This window comes from Scardinius erythrophthalmus (genome assembly GCF_964197995.2).
Source record: "Scardinius erythrophthalmus genome assembly, chromosome: 2".
Taxonomy (NCBI): Eukaryota; Metazoa; Chordata; class Actinopteri; order Cypriniformes; family Leuciscidae; genus Scardinius; species Scardinius erythrophthalmus.
This window is the reverse complement of record NC_138222.1, coordinates 7214958-7236764: the sequence shown is the minus strand read 5'-3', so window position 1 is coordinate 7236764 and position 21807 is coordinate 7214958. Positions and strand designations below refer to the sequence as shown.

The 21807-nt window shown below is 39.0% G+C and overlaps 1 protein-coding gene across 4 annotated transcripts in view; it reads right to left on the bottom strand.

The window, feature by feature from the left end:
- Positions 1 to 21807, bottom strand: part of mrvi1 (murine retrovirus integration site 1 homolog) — a 55031-nt gene that overhangs the window by 16023 nt on the left and 17201 nt on the right. For all 4 annotated transcript variants that reach the window (XM_081357501.1, XM_081357499.1, XM_081357500.1 and 1 more), the window contains exons 6-17: positions 19044 to 19150; positions 18795 to 18859; positions 17936 to 18109; positions 9658 to 9735; positions 9530 to 9576; positions 9376 to 9432; positions 8258 to 8749; positions 8002 to 8080; positions 3805 to 3919; positions 3689 to 3719; positions 2077 to 2217; positions 1849 to 1980 (exon numbers count right to left, since the gene is read on the bottom strand). In XM_081357501.1, the coding sequence (XP_081213627.1) occupies positions 1849 to 1980; positions 2077 to 2217; positions 3689 to 3719; positions 3805 to 3919; positions 8002 to 8080; positions 8258 to 8749; positions 9376 to 9432; positions 9530 to 9576; positions 9658 to 9735; positions 17936 to 18109; positions 18795 to 18859; positions 19044 to 19150 (1518 nt within the window). The remainder of the gene's footprint in view (positions 1 to 1848; positions 1981 to 2076; positions 2218 to 3688; positions 3720 to 3804; positions 3920 to 8001; positions 8081 to 8257; positions 8750 to 9375; positions 9433 to 9529; positions 9577 to 9657; positions 9736 to 17935; positions 18110 to 18794; positions 18860 to 19043; positions 19151 to 21807) is intronic.

The following is a 21807-nucleotide window of genomic DNA, read 5'->3' as shown; positions in this document are numbered from 1 at the left end:
AGCAAAGGCACATTATCATATGCACAATCTACTGGGTACTGTGCATCTCCAGAACTCTGGGATTTTTGGTCGAAAAATAAAAAAGGTAACTCTGACTTTATCTCAGAATTCAGATTTTTTTTTACAAGACATAAACTCGCAATTGTGAGAAATAAAGTTAAAATTGCGAGATTTAAACTCGAAATTGCGGGAAAAAGTCAGAATTGAGAGATATAAACTTGCAATTGTAATAAAAAAAAAACTGAATTATGAGGTAAAATTTTACAATTAGCCATTTTATTTTTTATTCTATGGAAGAAACAAGAATGATATTCTTAAAATAAAACGATTATCTCCCAAAAAAGGATATAGTAGTTGCTAGGTCTCTGACTATTGTTGTTGCTGGACCAGCAAGGATGTTAATTCAGGGTCATGTCTTAAATGACGTTGAGCAAATTATCAAATATTTAATCTGTGTCACACACTCATTTTCTACTATGCAAATCTACTATGCAAAAGTAGACTTCAAATGCATTTGTTAAAATAAATGTGACGAGTTTTTGAGGGTGTTAATAAGATGTTCATTCTATGATCATTCACCCTCAAAAATATTTGTATCATCAGTCACTATAAAGTTTCGGGATGTAAGAGCAAGGCATTGTGAGTTGAGGTAATGATACTTGCAGTGAACCCATGCAGGGCATAATAGTCTCACCACTAGCAACAGACATACCGCTGAGCCCTTCTCTGTTAACTTGGTTTACTTTAGCTTGCACATTAACCTAAGGGCAAGCATGACACTTAACTAAATCTATCACAAACATCTCTTATCTGCCAGAAAATAAACATTCCCATCTAGTGCCTCCACCAAGACAGAGGATAGTTTTCTCATGAAAACATGAAGAGCACTTCAGCCGAGAGAGACTCTGAAGGAAAATTTCTCCAAAATCTCTTTTGCATAAAAAGCACAGCTCACACAGAAGTCCCTTTCAAACCAAGCAGCTTTCTGATGGTCACAGCAGTGAATTTGTGCAACCAACTAATCTGTGTGGGGAACTTTTTTGCCCTCACGCGAAACTCCCAGTCTTGCGGATCCCTATTGGAATGACTGACTTTTATCCACAAAATGTGACCACACCATCACACAATATTCCTGATCACATAGATTCGTATTTAAATAACTGGATTTTGCCCCGTACATTTTTTTAGAGCAATGGTAAAGTTGCAGGTCACATTTAGGGGAAAATTGTGTGGTCACATTTACTGTTGCTCGTGGGCAAAATCCAGTCATTTCAATAGGAATCTGTGGAATCGAGAGTTTCGCGTGAGGTTGAAAAAGTTCCTCATGTAGATTTCACTCATGTTCATGTTGGTCAGTGCAGCTGCTTGGATTGACTACTATACAGTATGAGCAGAACTTAATGGGCCCTATCTTGCACCCAGCGCAATTGATTTTGTACACCGACGCATGTATCATTCCTATTTTGCACCCGACGCACAGCAGACTTTTCCCTCCACAGACGCACGTCGGTAAATTAGGAAATAAACTTGCGCTCCCAGGGGCGGTTCAGCGCAAACAGGAGGCGTGTTCCGGCGCAAACGTTCCCTGGTGCTATTTTGCAGGTTTAGAAAACAATTCCGCCACAGACCAGGAAAAAATAGTTTAAAGTCAGTGGCGCGTTGTGCATGTTATTCATATGCTATTTTAAGGGCGCATGCTTGGCCATAATCAATGTAGCGTGTCATTCATCGCTACACTACTGACAACTGAGCTTTTTTGCCTCCAAAGTTTCACTGAAATTTGGTTCAAGTGACCGCAGCTTTAGAAGTTCACATGAAGTTATGACACTGGAATGTTGAGCATCTCACCTGCCGCACGGCTCCCACCATTTCAGCCCTGCTGGAGAGGCGGTTTGTCAGGCGATGTAATAAGGCAATCGTTTCTAAGAGTTGCTGGTAAAACTCACGCTGCTCAACATTCTGCCACACTGACACAGTGCTCTGGAATGGCATGCAGACAAAAAAAAAAAATCAAGCTATTTTCCAGTTAATTCCCAACATGTGTGTTTATGTGGGCTGTTTGCATTGAGCTCTGACCTTGAGACTGCCTTTAAACTCTTCCAGTTCCTTCTCCGCGTTTTCCTCAGTCAGGTTGCGCTCCCTTTCCGCCTGTTTCAGCCGCGACTCCAGCGTGTAATTGTCATTGCGGAATGCCAGGGAGAGCTGCACAAAGGCATTCTGCAGGGAGAAGACAACAAACATGGCCATTTCACATGTTTATAAGTCAATAAGCCTCTGGCACAATGGAAAAGATAAATGCAGAAGCCATACAGAAAACTAGTTTACATTCATTCTCAGGAAGTGTTATGTGTCTATATTTTACAGGATATCGACTTTAGTCACATTAATGAACTCATTTGACTGCTCAGTTTGTCATCAGAAGTTTTTACCAGAAAATTTGAATGAACATTTGGTGAGCATTCTCTGCAAGTACAGAGAAAAATTATCTGAAATAATATATATTTTTTAATTACATTGAAAATTATATTTAAACACCATGTTTCCACTGTCTGTTGCTTTTCTTTAAATGTTAATATGCATGTATAGAATATATATTTGGGTAATAATAATAATAATAATAATAATAATAAACACTATTCAGGTACATGACCTGAGAACAGATTATATAAGAAATATGATTAAAGTTATTGTGAAAAATACACTACTGTACAGTTTATTTTAATGTTTTGGAAAAAGTCTCACCAAGGCTGCATTTATTTGATAAAAAAAAATACAGTAAAAACAGTAATATTGTCATATATGGTTAAAATGTAAAATAACTATTTTCTATTTGAATATATTTTAAAATGTAATGTATTCCTGTGATGCAAAGCTGAATTTTCAGCATCATTATTCCAGTCTTCAGTGTCACATGATCCTTCAGAAATCATTCTAATATGATAATTTGCTGCTAAAGAAACATTTCTGTTATATTTTTAATTTTTCCATATTTTTGAGGAAACTTTTGATCCATTTAATGAGGATTTAATTTAATTGAATGTCCTTGCTGAAAAGAATGATACTTTTCTTTCCTTCTTTCTTTCAAAAATAATTAAATACTGTACAGACCCTAAACTTTTTACATTTGATTTGTCGATTTAGTAGGGTTTAATACACAGACTTCTCTAATACACATGGTAGATGAATAACTTGACTTTACAAGAGGCTGTGCTTTTGCGAACTGGAGCAGGACTAAGGAAAGCATTAATATCATGGGAACTTTACTGTCAGGATCAAAGAGAGCGGCAGGAGTACAGCCAGTATTGTCTGAATATTAGAGAGGAAAGTACGTCCAGCCCTTGACCCTCACTAGCGTCATCCTGGGAGCAGATTGTATTCACAAAGGCATGTTAGTTTCCTCACAGGGGACAGGAACTCACTAAAGCCCATCAAATTGCCATGTCCTAAGCCAGGCTCAGCCATGGCCTTCACTTACATATCAAAACAGCCGCATTCTGCACAACACTGTCCTGAACAAGTGCAGCTGTGATGCAGTTATGACAACATAATGATTCCCGCACCCCTGGACTGTATTTTCTTTTATTATATACAGAGTCAAAAACTAACAAGAGTCGAGTAAAAATTGGACATTTTTAAAATTAAAATAAATCTATATACAATTATATACGAAACTCAAGAATATACACACCTCAACTTCCTTCTCTGAGAGCGGAGGTGCACTGCAACAAAAAAGAAGGGGGAGGGGGGATATTATTAGTAGGTAATTAATATTTCTATGTTCAAATAATGGATTTATGAGCGTACCAGCCAGGTAAACCTCTGTGCAGTTTGAGTTTGCGCAGCATGACATCTGAAATGTTGGGCATGGCGTCAGGTTTCTCCTCTTCACTGGGAGAGCTTGTGAGTGGAGAGAGTGGACCTGAGAGATGAACCAGTCACTAAGATTTAATGCATACATAATGAGTCTATCTTCCAAACCGTGTTTTTGTTTCATCCTGAATCATTACGGTACGCCTATAATAAGTGTTTATATTCTGAATATTTTATCCCTGGCGGGACAACAAAAGCTGCAAAAAAGTCTCGACGTGACTCTTCATAGACATAAACAGAGAGAAGTAGCTCCGGCTACAATTAGTGTTGTTTTTGGCAGCCTGTTTTAATTTTAGTTTTAGTCTAGTCTTTGTGTCAGGCTGTCATTTTAGTTTTTATTAGTTTTAGTCACATTCATACTCTTTTTAGTCTAGTCTAGTTTTAGTCGACGAAAACTGATGACATTTTAGTCTAGTTTTAGTCAACGAAAACTGATGACATTTTAGTCTAGTTTTAGTCGACGAAAACTGATGACATTTTAGTCTAGTTTTAGTCAATGAAAATTGTATTTTAGTCTCTTTTTAGTAATGTGATTCTATTTAACCCAGTCAATATAGAATTTCAAACAAGGCTATCTTATTATAGGCTATTTAGTAGGCCTATATTTAGGGCTGTGACGGTGGCAGGTTTTTTTTTTACCACCGCGGTAATGGACCAACTACCGGCGGTGGTTGGGGGGTTATTTAAAAAAAAACTCGTTTTATATTTCCACACAAAGACGCGTGATATACACTCTGCGCTTTGAGAGGGATGTGGGACGCAGGAAAACACGAAGATATCGATCTCCATCGATCTCTTTATGATATCTTTGTGTTTTCTACTTGATGTAAATTGGTTTGAAGAGCGAATTTTATCCTCCACAAGGGCGAAATATTTAGGCTATGTTTGAGATTGCGCTGCCAGAGAAAGTGAAACTAAAAATCACCCGCGCGTGTGAAACGCGCTTTACAACTAAACTTGACGCGCCCTATGTCTATATAACAAGCACAAACTGTGTTAAAAAGAATTTGACATGCAAGTACAAATGTAGGCCATCTGTCCTACAGCGTTTTTCTACTTTACCACAGTAAAGAATACGAATATAATAGGCCTAATTAAAAGCGAACCAAGAAACGTTTATAATACCTTTAGAAAATGGGTGAGACGTGACGTGAGTGAAGATTTGGGAAAAGAAACCAGAGATTCCATGCAGGGATGAGTCACGATTTTTGGATATTCGATTAGTTTATTTAATTATAGGATATCGAATAGGTTGTGCGATTATTCTCTAAAATAAAATCTCCATGTTCTGGCGCTGATGCGGTGACGTGTTCATGTAACCAGAGACGCTGCCAATAACATGCAGCTGTCACAAAGAACCGGCAAAAGTAATGATTATGAATGTGTCAAATACATCAATAGGACATTTTAATAGAATAACTAATGGAGTAATATATTGTTAAATTCGCTGATAATCGGGTGACCAGATCGCAATCCAGAATTTAAAGCCGACAAAGCTATGGGTTCACGCACAACTCTCTCATTCGTCGTGACGTCATAACATTTCGTCTCGTCTCGTTTTGGTCAACGAAAATGAAGAGACATTTTAGCATAGTTTTTATTTTTTTAAACCACATTTAGTCTCGTTTTTATTCGTCAACGATATTGCATTATACATGTATTTTAGTCATCGTCACATGACCATGCATTTACGTCTAGTCTCGTCTCGTTTTCGTCAGGTGATAACGGTTCGTTGACGACAATATTTCGTCATAATTTTCGTTGACGAAAGCAACACTAGCTACAATGTTCTTCCGCTAAATGAATGCAGTTTTGTTTATTAATCTCTAGTCTGAGCGTCAAAAATTACATAGTGTACCTTTAAGAGAGCTGTAAAAGAAATTATTACAAGTACTACGACTACGTGTTGATTGTGACATTACATGTGCCACCTAGTGGTGTAAGAATATAGTTACATTTCAAATGTATTTTTAAACAAGTAATAAAAATAAGTGTAAAAACAGATCAGTGATAGAATAAATCCCATAAAAGTGGGTGACAGCTCCGCGCCATGTTCTGGGTTCAAAAAAACGTTAAATGGATAGTTCACCCCAAAATAAAAATCATCATTTACTCACCCTCAAGCTGTTCTAAACCTGTACGAGTTTCTTTATTCTGTTGGACACAAAAGAAGATATTTTGAAGAATGTCAGTAACCAAATCTATTGATTCCATAGTATTTGTTTCATAGTATGGAAGTCAGTGGGGTCCAGCTACTTTCTGATTACCATTCTTCAAAATATATTCTTTTGTGTTCAACAGAAACTCACACAGGTCTGGAACAACTGATGACAGAATTTTCATTTTTGGGTGAATTATCATTTTAAGCTCTACTGGCAACAGCAGAGAAACAAACTGACAACATGTGAAACAGCATAGAAAATAATGTTGAAAAGTTTGTAAAAACAGGCTACAATGTTACATGTTAAAATATACGAAGTATAGTCAAGTGTTCTTCACATGAGACTATAAGATAAAGGCCTGGCCAGTACTAAACCCTGTAACTTCTGCATGATACATTTGAGATGCCAGAAAGGGACAGTTTACATAGAACAGATTTTTTTTGGATTAACACATAACCAGAATAATTCATCTGCCTAAAACAGAAGTAGGATTTGTTTGGATAGTTCATCCAAATTTTTTAATTCATGCATGATTTACTCACCCTCATGTCCTTTCAGATATGCATAAGTTACTGGTTTCACTTTATTTCAATGGTCCCTTCAACACATTCTGTTGACTATAAGTAACGTTGCACCTACATGTCAACTAACTCTCATTAGAGTGTTAGTAGAGTATTAGTAGACTGGTAGGGTTTGGGTTAGAATAACATTTATTTTCAAAGTTACTTATAGTCAGTAGAATATCTGTTGGAGAATCATCACAATAAAGTGTTAGCAGATATCAAGCAAACAGTCTACTAATGCTCTAATGAGAGTTAGTTGACATGTAGCAAAGTTACTTAGTCAACAGAATGTTTAAAAGGGACCATCATAATAAAAGTGTTGCCAAATTACTTTCTTTTGTGGAACACCATGTGGATCTTTCCATTGCAGTTTTGCGAAATATTTCTTTTTCGAATTGCCTGAAAAACCACCTCATGCGAGCGTAAAAACTTTTTTGCGATAAATGGGAGTTTTTGCGAAAATTACGTGTTTCTATTAAGCGTATTTTCAATTCGCAATTTCAATTTGCGCAATTTGAAGGGTAATGGAAACGCGGCTAATGACACATGCAAACTTTGGTGTCAATATGCCAAAGCATAGCAGACATACAACCTCAGAATCTTTCGGCATTATGCCTCAACTTTGTTGATGCGGTATACAAATAAGTTTTGTCTATCAACGCAAAATCCATAACTTTTTGCTGGCATGGTCTGAAGATGATACGATTAAATTTTGGTGAAAATCCGACCAACGGTCTAGGAGGAGTTCGAAAAAAGTAGGTTTCAGAATGGCGGACAGGACGTTCGGCCGACTATGGCAAAATTGGTATCTATGTTCTCGCCATGACCCAAGGAATCTATTAAGCTGACTGCACCAAAACTGTGCAGGCACTCTCAGGTCATGGTTGTCATAACACACACCAAGTTTGGTCAGAATACGCTACTGCGTTGAGGAGTTATTGCCTCACGTTCATTTTGGCGTGCTCTTCCTCTAATCCGTTTGCAAGTTATTCGAGAACAGTTTAATGAATCAACTTGAATTTCATAACTTTTTGTCAGCATGGTCGGAAGATGATCTATTTTCGTCAAAATCGGATTTTCATAACAGAAAATGACGTTATAGGATGCAATCGAATCGTCGAATCGAAGCCAAGGAATCAAAAGAAAAAAAAATATCTAGCCCGTACGGTTCAAAAGTTAGTAGCATAAAGATGAGTGAAACTTTGGACAGCTGGTGGCACTAGAGGGATTGAGTTAGAGACTCCAAATTTGGTATGGTGACAGACTGTCCTCTATCTGTTTGCCAAATCTAAAGAATAAAAATAGGAACACTAACAATTACAATAGGTGCCTATGAACCTTTGGCACTTGGCCCCTAAAATAAGCTGCAATAAATTTATGCACAGACTGACTCAAGATGATCGCACCTCGTTCCTGCTCGGCTGTTTCACTCAGGTCAGGAAGCTTTGTGCTGTAGATGCTCTGGTTACGCACCAGCTTGTGCTCCTAGAAGAGGAATGAAAACCATAAACCAACTTTCAAAAAGTGATTCTGCTAAATCAGGGACATAACATTCCCTTTATTCTGCCAACTGGGCTTAAATCTCAGAGAGAGCCATAAAAAGGAACATTAAACTATTGAAAAAGCATGGTTATTGGTTGGCCAAAGACAACAAAGGATTACCTCACGCAAACTGGACAGTTTTTTAACGGTCCCAGGTGGCACAGGGAAGTCCTTGTACCCAGATGACTTATACAGAGACTCCCTTGATTTGTCAGGGAAGGACAGACACTCCTCGCCTTTGGGAGCAGCATTCCTCATGTTCATAGAGCCCACCGTGTCCCAGGAGACGGCTCTCATTAGAGGTGGGAAGGCCCCTATTGTTTTGATTTCGGCCGTGCATGGGGCTTGCTGTGTGGGGGGTCGGGGCACGGGTTTGGCGACCCCTGTGGCTGGAGGTTGACTGACACCACGGCCAGGAGTCTCCTCCTTTTTCTGGGCTGTGTGTTCAGAGTTCGTCCCCTTGTCCATTGCTCCATGATGGTCTGGCTTCTCCTTCTGAACCACGGCGGGATCTCTGGCTGGTACGGTGGTGGCATAACGTGGGGTTAAAGTTCCAGAGGACACCTTTTTTTTCTTGTCGCTAGGCATCCACTCTACTAGCCTCGTGAAGGTCTGAAGCAAAAGAACAAAAGAGTGAGTTTAATGATTAAGGAAAGAACAAACGCATGAAGTGCATGCTTACAGATGTGTGGCAATTATGTTGTTTTTCTTTTGTGTTCATGTGCGGAAGTTAGCTGAAAAGTGTCTGCAACACGTTTTGCTTTCAGTTTTGAATTTTATTTTGTCATTAAAATTCATGTTAAAGATTAGCTGGTTCCCACATCTTTCTTACAAACCCTACAAACTGTTACAATTGCATTCAGTTCACACTTAAGCAAATTATTTCATAATAAGTTATTTTAGTTAGCATAAAATATGCTAATGTGTACTTTAATTTCAGTCGAAAAGTCAGTTTGAACTGTTTGTGCAATACATTTCAACTCAATGTAAAGCAGATTTTGTGAGTAAATGCAGATAAACATTGTTGTTACTCATTTCACATTTACTACTTTAGACTGCATTAGAAAGAAAAAGGTCATGATGAACTAATTTGGCACTTGACTAACATTATAGGTTACAATAAAAGGAAAAAAGGAGGAAAAAATTCAAATATGTTTGCTAATGTTCTTATACCTGAAACACAAAAGGAGGAAGATTAAAGTGAGAAGAGCAGAAGGAATAACATTAGTTACACAAACCTCCTGCTCCAGCTTACTCGTGTCCTCTTGGTCATGGGTAGATGGTACCTCCAGATGCTGACCAGATACACAAACAAAAACAACGAAACATTTATCATCACCAAGGGGACATAATATCAACGCTATATAGAAGGGAATTAGAAGTGACTCTCACCTGAGTTATGGAGGGACTTGCTGGAGGAGTTGCGAAGACCTCAGGACCTGGTGGAGCAAATGAAACCATTTAGCTTAGATCAACCATGGAAAGGGACTGGAATGGAAAGGGAAAGCACAGCATGATACCTAGTTGTGAGGGTGCAGAGAGGGAACTGCTTCTGGATAGTCCAGGGGAGGAGCATGGCGTTGCGTTTGGGGAGAGAGCTGTAACCCAAAGACAACGTTAGCCATTTTTGGACAAAGTTTGGATATTACTTCGCTTTATCTCTTATCGACCTGTGAATATGCTCAAGTCGGTATGCTGTGGCTGGTGTGCAGGATAAAGGAGGAATTTTGGCTGGTCCTCAAGACATTTGAGGACATGTGGACATGATGTTAAAGTCTGATAAGCAAGGAAATCGCAAAAGCTGAAAATAAACAAGCTGCTTCTGTAATAAACATTTCAAGATTGCAACAAAAACATTCACCACTTGGAAGAAGTGTTCTTCATTTTTACTATCAATGGGAAATTATTTTACTGTTTATAACCAAGCAGTTGTCCAGTTGCTCGGCTGAAAACTTGACAGGCTGTCAGTTACCACAGGAAATAGTGTTTACAGTGCTGCATTTTTCAATGGAAGTCTATGGGACGTGACTGAGATAAAGCGATAAAATACACAGTTCTCAAGATATAGAAACAAGACTTAAACATTGTATATGTTAACATGAAACAATCTCTAAATTCCTGTTAAGAAAGACCATGTAAAACCTAAACATTGTAACTTTTACATGATATACGCAACTGCCTAGAAAACCACTGCATGACTGAAACTGGAACATTACTGTTGAAGGAAATCTTTTGTTAAAGGTCCACTGAAGTGCCTTGAAACGCACAGCATTATTCAATGTGTTGATGTAATTTCCACTAAAACAGGATTTTTTTCTAATTAAAGGTGCAGTAAGTGAATTCTGAGTAACACTGCTGAAAGTGGATCGAACTGAGCACCAAAACACACTTGTATCCAATCAGCAATAAGGGGCATGTCCACTCATGAGGGGGGAGGAGCCTGTGTTGCATAGCGTGTTTGTGATTTGTGGGCAGGGCTATCAAGATAGGATTGTGATGCTTTTATGTAGGAACGTGTTTGTTTTGGTGATTTTAAATATCAACAGTGTTTCTCAGAAATCTTACTGCACCTTTGCATTGTAACCGCACGGTTGAACATTTTTCGCGATCAAATTGCTGCAATTAAAACTCGCCAAACCCCATTTTTGGCTCTTTGTCCTTATACTCTTTATTGAAAAGAGTGTGTAATGGCAATTATATCCACTGTTGGCAATGCTGTTAAAATATATTGTTGCTGAGAAGCTAAAAAAAAAAACCCCGGGCGTGTATTGACGTGACGCCTCTCTACAAACACTGGCTGAAATTGAAGCTAAAAGTTGAGACAATTTTTTTTTAAGCGGATTTCATGTTCTAGACATTGTAACTATCTCGCCTTTTTATTTCATAGACTATAAGTTACATAAAAGGGGGATTCACTTTTGCTTATAGTTGTGTTCAAATTAAATACGAGTCTCAATAAGGGAGTGAAAATGAATAGTATGTATTAAAAATGAATGCTACTGATAACAATAGACATACTGATGGAACCCAAAACAACATTTCATATAACCAAGCTCAATACTGTAAACAAACAAATAAACATATCAAACTCAAACCCAAAACACAAATAAACAAAACAGGCGACATGAGGTATGGAAGGTGTAACTGCAGTATGAGAAGAGAAATACAGTCTGTAACGCAAATCTTCTTATCTGAATGTTGGTAGAAAGTCCCAGTCTTTGCAATGTCCCAGCAGGCAATCAAGATAGGCAATCAGTTCAAATAATTCCACTGGTGTAATCCAACACAGGTAGCATAATCCAACACAGGAAAAGTATATCTCATCACAACTCTTGTTTCTCTTCTAAAGCTCCATTACAGAGTCCTCTGTGAGCTTCTCTGCAAACATCCTTAACCCAATGGGTTTCCACCTCTTTTTCCCCCCAACAAACCCCAAACCATCACCATGCTTCCCTCATTTCTCCCTCTATCTCTCCCAATATTTAAACCATTTCCTCCTTTTGTTGCCCTCTTGAGGCCAGGATGAACACTTTCATCCTTGTAACAGGGTAACTGTTACATACTTCCCCCCTCACTGGAAGAGTTTACCATACCATAAAAAGGTTTTAAATTTTGTACGTGAAATTTGTCAAAAACCAGAGGGGCATCCAGAAATGAAATTGAATAATTTACAGGACCCAACCGTTTACAAACTTTGGCTGGACCCTTCCATCTTGCTGCCAATTTTGCCATATGACCTTCCTCTGCCCTGGACAAAGGGTGAGCCCTAACCCATACCAGATCTCCTTCTTGAAAATCCTCCACTTTCCTCCTTTTGTTGTAGTTCCGCTTCTGTTTATGCTGAGCTCTTTCAACATTCTCCTTTACAGTTTCCACAAGCTGTCGTTGTTTCTCCAATAGCTCATAGGTAGGGCTGTCAGGTTGAGGTGGTGTTGGTATAGCTCTTTCAAGAGGTCCCTTGAGAGGACGCCCAAGAGCAATCTCTGCTGGAGTAAACCCCGTACTTTCTTGCCAAGCGGAGTTTATGGCAAATCTGAAATTTGGCAACCACCTGTCCCAGTGTCGATGGTGATCTTTTACATACGATGCCATCATCGTTTTCAAAGTACGGTTAATCCTCTCAGTCAAATTGGTCTGCGGGTGGTAAGCAGTGGTCAGCTTTTTAACTACTCCCCATTGTTGACATACTAGGGTGAGGAGACGAGATGTAAATTGAGCCCCTCGATCGGACACAAGGTAGGCAGGGGTACCCCAGCGAGTAAAGATCTCCTCAACCAAGATTCTTGCCACTTGTGGTGCTTTAGCTTTCCGCATTGGGAACATTTCCACCCACTTGGAGCAGTAGTCCACCACCACAAGCAGGTATTCATGTTGTTTAGTACTTCTGGGAAATGGTCCCATAAAATCTACACCCAGCATATGCCCAGGCTCCACCACTGGGGTTGACTGTAACTGCCCAGACAATTTAGTGACTGAGGGTTTGTATTGTTGGCATACTTGGCAGTCTCTACAATAATTCCAGACATCTTTGCGTATACTTGGCCAGTACACCACTTCTAGCAGCCGTAGGAGAGTTTTCATCCTTCCAAGATGCCCACTCAAAGGACTATCGTGAGCAAACTTCAAAATTTCCTCCCGGAAAGATGTCGGAATGACTAACTGAAACTTATGTCCCTGCTGCTGACTTGGCACACTACGGAATAAATATCCATTTTCATTGGTGTAATGTATTTTTGAAAGGTCACGGTCAATTTGAGATGTAACTTTGTCCATCATTTCTTTGACTTCATGGTCTTTCTGTTGTGCTTCAGCTAATCCATCCCAGTCAATCTGAAGGCTTGCATAATTATCCGACACTTTCGGGGCTCTGCATACAACAAGCATTGCTGGAGAAGTTATGTCATCCTTACTTCTGGACAAGGTATCAGGTACGATATTACATTGCCCTTTCCGATACTTTACCTCAAAGTCAAAACTCTGAAGCCGAATGGTCCATCGTGTTAGTCTGGAGGAAGGTTTTGGATGGTTGAAAACCCAAGATAGAGCTGCATGGTCGGTGATAACCTCAAAGCGTTGTCCTTCAAGGTAAGGTCGCCACTTTTCCACGGCCCAGATTACGGCGAGGCACTCCTTCTCAGAGACTGAGTATGCTCTTTCAGCACCATGTAGTAATCTGGACGCATATGCTACAACATGTTCCTCGCCTTCATACTCCTGGGTCAACACGGCTCCAAGACCCACTTGACTAGCATCAGTCTGAACTCTGAATGGTCTGTAGAATTCTGGAGGACTCAACACTGGAGCTATGGTAAGTGATTGCTTTATGTCGTCAAAAGATTTCTGACACTCTTCAGACCAGACCCACATGGCGCCCTTTCGCTTCAAGGCATGCAAAGGTGCGGCTCTCTCAGCGAAACCAGGGATGAATCGCTGATACCATCCAGCTAGGCCAAGAAATCTCTGTACATCTTTGAGTGACTGAGGGGTTGGGAACTCCCTCACAGCTCTCACCTTTTCTGGATCCGTCTTCACACCTTCAGCGGACACCACATGCCCCAAAAATACAAGGGATTTCTGAACCAGGTTGCATTTCTTGAGGTTAAGTGTTAAACCTGCTTTCTGAAGACATCTGAAAACTTGTGAGAGGTGTTCTAGATGTTCCTCTTCACCCTTAGAATAAACAACGATGTCGTCTATATAGACGAAACAACACTTCCCTTTTAAGTCTTTCAGCACAATCTCCATCAACCTTTGGAAAGAGGCAGCAGAGTTTTTCAGGCCAAAAGGAAGACGGAGGAATTCATAAAGCCCTGAAGATGTAACAAATGCTGTCTTGGGAATACTGACTGACTCCATATCCAGTTGCCAGTATCCACTTTTCAGATCCAAAGTGCTGAATACTTTGGCTCCATGCAGTGATTCTAAGATCTCTAGGATTTGAGGCATGGGGTAGCAGTCCAGGTAAGTCTTTGCATTTAGACCCCTGTAATCGATACAGAATCTTGTACTTCCATCTTTCTTTGGTACCAGCACTACAGGAGAGGCCCAAGGAGAGACAGATGGACGAATAATACCTTTAGTCAGCATGTCTTGAACTTCATGATCTATAATCTGTTGTCTCTCTCTTGAAACCCGATATGGCCTTTTCCTGATGGGAACTTCATTATGTGTAATGATGGAATGCTTCACAATCTTAGTATGGCCAATGGCAATAGTGCATACAGTTGGCCATTCTCTCAGGACCCCTTGCAATGAAACCTTACTCTCGTTGGTGGTATCAGCTGCTTGCACAAGTTGATGGATCAACTGGTTAGTATCTACAGTGTCTGGAGGAATAGGTACAGCAAGGTAAAAGTTTAGATTAGGTGGGCAACCTGATTCTTTAGTAACAAATGGATGAACTTGATCATTTTCCTTTGAAGCTGTGGGTAGTATATACTGAGATCTAGAAAAATCCAAAATGATCCCCGAAAACATCAAAAAATCCATTCCTAAAATGAGAGGAAATGTCAAATCAGAATCCTTCATCACATATAAGGTGACTATAAACTTTTGTCCAAACACCTCACACTCCCAGTCTGAACGTCCTAACGCAGTCTGAACCTGTCCATTTGCTAGTAAAAACGTCTGTCCTCCACTGGATTTCCACTTCTGCTTAGATTCCAACTGCCTCCAACAGGACTCTTGGATCAAAGAAAATGTACTCCCAGTGTCGAGCATAGCATGGAAATAACGGCCCCGTAGAAGAATAGGCAGGGTAAGCATCCTCATCTCTTGTTTACTGGGCTGGGTAACAAATGGTTCAGACTGTATGGTATTAGTACTAGCCATTGATGACCGGATGGATGGACTTTGTACGTGCTGATTCTTCTTCCTTTGGGATTCAGAATTTATGCTGCTCCAATATTTTTTTGATTCCTCAAAGTCCCTTTCAATCTGGGTTCCAATCCTTACCAGCTCACTCACACTCTTCACGGTTCCTCGAAGCAAACTTGCTAGCCTTGGGTTGCAGTTCCTTAGGATAGCTTGGATGACTTCCTTTTCAGGCATGTCCCTCCTATATCTGAGACACAAAGCACGATACTGGAAGGCAAAGTCACGGATACTCTCTTGTACTCCTTGTTTCCTTTCTCTCAGCAATCTCGCAGCTTCCGCCTCATAGTCCTCAGTTAGGAACGACTTCAGAAAAACGTCTTTGAATTGATTCCAGGAACTCACATTTCTCCTCTCGGCTGCCCACCAGGCTTTTGCAGTTCCTTTTAACACAGAAGAGAGGGTAGCAAACAACTCTACCTCACAAAGAGGTCGTAGAGCTAAGTATTCTTCACATTTCTCAATATAGGAAATGGGATCATCAGCCTCATCTTCACCAAAACGAGGAAACTCAATATCAACAGGAGGACGGTGTGAGATGGATGCAGATGAAAATGGAGGATGACTTCTTTGCACATTGTAAGTTTTATTGGAGATACGAGAGACTACAGGATTAGAAAGTGAACTTGGGTTTAGATGTATTGGAGTAGATGTCGAGGGTATACAAGCGTTGATCTTCCTATCCATCTGGATATCACGTCTAGCAAGACAATCAACCATTGATTTCCCCAGATCCTGTATGTCTAGCTCCAACGCCTTCTTGACCCTCTCACATGCTCTTTCAACACGATAGGACATTTTATCCTCTCCTGCTCTGCATCTACATTCTAATTGGTCACTGGTAACCCTCTCATTCACCTTCTGTATACAATTTGTCAACTGCTCTTCCAAGAAGACGACTCTTCTCCTAAGATTTTCCACCATATCTTGGTCACTTATCTCAGGTTCTGGTGGCGGTGGAAGAGGAAAGTTGATATCATCATCGTCGATTTCACATTTATCACTCTCTGCCTCAGGCTCTCCATCAGAATCTATATAGAGGCCACTGAATGTAGTAATAAGTTCTCTCACCGGCTCTCTTCTGGTTACGAATGGTCCGGCCGTGAAATCTGGATTAATCTCAAACTCCCCTTCTGTACCAGAACAGAGGTCAGCCATGGCAGAAGTGACTTTTTAATTAAACAACAACCTTCAAATGCAATTCCCCGTACGGGCCACCACTATGTAACTATCTCGCCTTTTTATTTCATAGACTATAAGTTACATAAAAGGGGGATTCACTTTTGCTTATAGTTGTGTTCAAATTAAATACGAGTCTCAATAAGGGAGTGAAAATGAATAGTATGTATTAAAAATGAATGCTACTGATAACAATAGACATACTGATGGAACCCAAAACAACATTTCATATAACCAAGCTCAATACTGTAAACAAACAAATAAACATATCAAACTCAAACCCAAAACACAAATAAACAAAACAGGCGACATGAGGTATGGAAGGTGTAACTGCAGTATGAGAAGAGAAATACAGTCTGTAACGCAAATCTTCTTATCTGAATGTTGGTAGAAAGTCCCAGTCTTTGCAATGTCCCAGCAGGCAATCAAGATAGGCAATCAGTTCAAATAATTCCACTGGTGTAATCCAACACAGGTAGCATAATCCAACACAGGAAAAGTATATCTCATCACAACTCTTGTTTCTCTTCTAAAGCTCCATTACAGAGTCCTCTGTGAGCTTCTCTGCAAACATCCTTAACCCAATGGGTTTCCACCTCTTTTTCCCCCCAACAAACCCCAAACCATCACCATGCTTCCCTCATTTCTCCCTCTATCTCTCCCAATATTTAAACCATTTCCTCCTTTTGTTGCCCTCTTGAGGCCAGGATGAACACTTTCATCCTTGTAACAGGGTAACAGTTGTCTTGAATGGCAGCAATGTGGTGATACATTTTTTCTATGTGTTACCGCAGAAAAAATGCGTGACCGCTCGGTCGAGTTGCCCAGTTAGGGCAAACTGAACTGGATGCTAGCTAGCTCAGCAACACAACCATAACTAAATACATATACAGCCTTGCAAAGGGGGGGACCAACAAATATTAATGTCTATTTATTTAGAATAAATTACCTTTTGGTATAATGGTCGGTCGGGTGTCTAAATACTTTTGTCCATATAGTGTATGTGTTTGATATTCTATTCTAATTTATTCGTTTGTACATTGAATGTGAAATATAATCAAACCATTAAAATGCATCTATTCTAAGGATGAGAAGTTGTTCCTTTGTTTGAACAACAAAAACCAATGCTTTGTTACCAATACCATATCATATCAATAATTTGTTTTATTATATTTCTATTATATACCATTGACTATTTGTCTTTTACCTTAAATTCTATACAGATTGTCACTAGATCTATTGTTTATTATTTGTAATATAATTTAATAATTATTTATTATCATTATTTATTTTATTTTGTTGTACTTGTTTATTTACTTATTTGTATTATATTACATTGATTGTTGCACTTTTTACAATGCATTTACTACATGTGTTATAATAAAAAACATGTTTTTTAATAATTGTTTTACTAATTACTGGATAATGTTAATGTTTTTATGTGAAAAAACTTCAACTTCATTTGCACAAATGAAAAATTCCATTAATGCTTAATACTTGTCAGTTCATGCCAAAAATTACCCTAAATGGGCAGACTTGTGTGTCCACTTAGTGAATTGGTCTAAAAAAAAAAAAAAAAAAAACACTGAAAAGTTGCTAAATGAGGTGTCAAGAACACAATTTTAGCAATAAATAATTTTGTGCAAAATGTGACTGTTAAAGGGTTAAATTAAGTTTAAATTTAAAGGCCCTCTATGGCCCCCAGTTTGAGAAGCACAGTCCTAACTGGGGTTGTGATCTTGTTACCTGTGGGGGAGTCAGAAAGGCTACAGGTGGAGCGTCGGCCCCTGCGCTGCAGGAAGCGATCGCTGACTTTCTTGGCCTGATCGAGCAGCTCCAGATTCTTCTGACGGTCCTCTTCAGACAACTTCAGCTCAGGAAGAGGATCCTTCACCAGGTCTATCACGTGTCCATCATCATCTCAAACACAAATGAGCAAACACAACCTAAGCACAGCTGTACAACACACCACCCCGCCAACTCATCTCAGGGGAGAAACAAAGTAAACAGAAATCTAAGTGGAAGCATTTCAGTTATTTTGTACGCTTCCTTCTATCACAACCATCCCATAAGAATTAATCAAATTTACATAGAGCCAGATTTACTAACAGCTTGCGCCAGCGCAAACCCTTTTTTGGCGTTAAAAACTACTGTCAGGATTTACTAAAGACACGCAGTGAAAAATCTGCACCGAAAAGGCATGGACACAGTTATTTTTGCGGCTGACCTTATTGCATATGCTTTTGTAGGAATTTCCCTTTCAGATGCAAGATTTATGGGACGAGAGTATTTAAATGAATCACGCAACACGATTTACTAAGGTTTGCGGTAGACAATTTACTGGTTTTACTGCCCAAAAAGCATATCTTAAACCAGACGCTAATTTGCGCTGCTCTTGGTAGATTGAATTTGCGTGTCATCAGTAGATCTAGAGCAGAACCTTCCACTTTCATTAGCGCTTTTCGCCCTGTTTAGTAAATCCGGCCCATTGAGTTACTTCACATGACTATTTTTACATTGCATATTATGCCATATGAAAACATAATTATCTCTAAATACTACAAAATATCTAAACCAGTATGTTTACATGTATAGTTGAACATACCCACTGTGGTGATGGGACATGATGATGCAGAGTTTCGGGAGAGACGAGGCCTAGGGCTGTGTGGTCTGGCACACACAGATTAAAATCACATTATACCAACACTGAAGAAGTTCACATTCAGCACAAGTACAAACAGTGACTTATTTTAGCAGCTTTTTACAATGATTGAATTACTAAAACTGCTGTTTAAAGGCTAATAAATCAAAAGAGATTTTTAGGAATCCTGTAATGGGTCTACGACATCAATACCTTGCTTTCTCCAAAGGACAGGAGTCCTGCTGGCTGACTTGACTTGGAAGCACTATAGCTGGTGGAGCCATGGTTACATTTACTATCTTGCTTTCAACTGGAGCGTACTGCAAAAGAAACACAAGGTTGCTTCACATCATCTCTCGGGTATGGTGACAACAAGTTCTGTAGCGTTTTGTAGTGGAAAAAGAAAAGAAATTAAGAGCAAAGTGTGATTCAGTCCTGAGGAAGTATGGAAACTATTCCAGCTGTACTGTGCAGCTTTACTTTTTTTAGCCCCTGCAAAGAAAATCTCACACATACCAACTGAAAATACTTAGCTTTATCCCATGGGAAAAACAACATGCTCTGATAACATTCCCTTTAAAAGAGGAAGTAAAATATTAGTCTTTGCAATCATCCAATCACATTGTTTTTCTTTTTTCCAATATTGTGTGATTCTGTAAGTACTGTTGATCTACAATTGATCTGTGAAGACTTTTGATATATATTTTTTAATCCATTTCTGTATTTATATATACAGTATACTATATATAATTTATGTAAAAATACTTTCACTGCAGGATTGCAATCTGTTCATAGTTAAAGAATCATTCTATTACAAAAGTTTCATTCTCTGCGTGCAACAAACCCTCTTCGATTAGCATCAGAAGCGTTCACTGACTGAGATTTACAACATGGCACATAACATCAAGTGCTATCATACGTTCATACACAAGAACTATAATGCAGCGCTAAAGTCCTTGCTGTCGTTCGGTACAGAGTGGAAGCTTTATTTGTTTGGCCTTTATTCTGGGATTAGATAACTGAAGTGTAATATGATTTTAAAGAGTGGTCTTATCTGAGTCCCAACCTTTTAAGAGTCACTGCATGAGTGGATTGAACTCACTCAAGAATAACACAATGAAACAACAACCCCTGACAGGCTTTAATGTTCAAACAGTCTGTGGTCTCCAAAAGAAAAACAGAACAGTAAATCCTGCTTGAGTCCTGAAGCTTGTCTTCAGTAAGTTCTTCTCACTCACAGGCCATGACCGATACATTCGTAACTGCTTAACGTGACATTAGGATTTCAAATACCCATTCTGGCATTTGGGTACTGATAATATCTGAATCCTAATTGAGAGTGGAATGTTGTCTTTCAGGAAAAGATTAGTGTTTACAGTACTGCATTTTCAATGGAAGTCTAAAGAAAAGATTTTTTTTCTCCTCTGCTGAACCAGAGATCGTATGTCAGAGGTGAGGTGGTTAGTGCACGTGTTTGAAGAAGGAAAGACTGGGCACATTTTATATGTGGTGTCTTTAACCTCTACGTATTTACATTAAAACAAAATTTTGGTGGATGTGTTCATGTTGTATTGCAAAACACTTTGGTAATACTTTATTTTACAGAGTCCTTGTAACGTTACATGTACTTACCATAGTAATAACAGTATGCAACTAACCCTCAACCAAATCCTAATCCTACCTTAACACTATAGTGCATGTAGTTAATAGTAAGTTAGTTAATATTACTCAGTACTTAACTATATAATTACACTTTTGCTGGATACGGGTAAGGTTATTGGGACAGGTTTGGTGTGGGTAGGTTTAAGGGTAAGTTAAGGTGTAAGGGTCGGGATAGTGTAATTATAGATGTAATTACAGAAATTAAACAGCTGTAATTACATGAAGGCATTTGTAAATACAAGTACAATGTAAAAACATGTATGTATGCAATAAGTACATTGTATCAAATTATTTATTTTAAAGGTTAGTGCATAGTAGTTGAAAGACACTTAATATAAAGTGGGACCAGTCATTTTTGTGGCACAGTATTATATGGTAAGGGGGGTGAGTGGGGGTGGGGTGGGATGGGGAAACAAACTATGGTTCTGTTTTTAAATAAAAAAATCTGTCTATGCAACACACTCTTCGTACAGCAGTTTATGGCACTGTTGTAAATGGAGAAATAGATCTGAAGTGCTTTCACTTTTGAATGCTACATATTTTAGCGAAGTGTATATTTTAGTCAGAATTATTGCACTCTGTCTGTTTGACGGGCATGCGTGTGTCGGCGCTCTTTCAGTGAAGTCTGTGAAGTTGGATGAGCCTTTTTGTAAAATGGAAATACTTTCTAACATTTACAGATAAGGTACGGTTTTATGTTCTCATGATTAAAACTTGGATTGTGCACTTTTCCCGCAGCAGCTCACTGTTCTCCATTATTTTTTAAATATGTTCGTGACATAAAAAAATATTGATATAAATATTATGTCAGGGTTTCAAATTATGTATTATAAGTTCAGCACATGCGGTGGTAAAAACAATGCTGCATTCATTTGGTACAAATGTGAGCAGAAATAAAAGATCTGTACTGTAAATCTTTGGTACAAAAACATGTACCGTTACACCCCATAGAGGTCAGATTGGGTCTGTTTTATCTCAGCTACTGACATGAGTTTGAGATGGGACTGTTTGACCAACCACTCAGACATAGGACAAGAAAAAATGGGGGATAGGGGGGTTGAGAGTTGGAATAAAAAAATGACACACAACTTTACTGGAAACTCAGGCTTAAGGCCTGTTCACACCAAGACAAATATTCAGTATGAAAATTTGGTGTGATAAACAACTTATATTGATCTGTTCAGACCAAAATTAATATTTGCATGCCATAAATCCTACAAATTTCTTTTACAGAGAGGTGTCCTAATCTCTTTTCATCGCACTGTGAATAAAGCTGGCCAACCAATAAAGGCCGTGACACACCAAACCGACATCA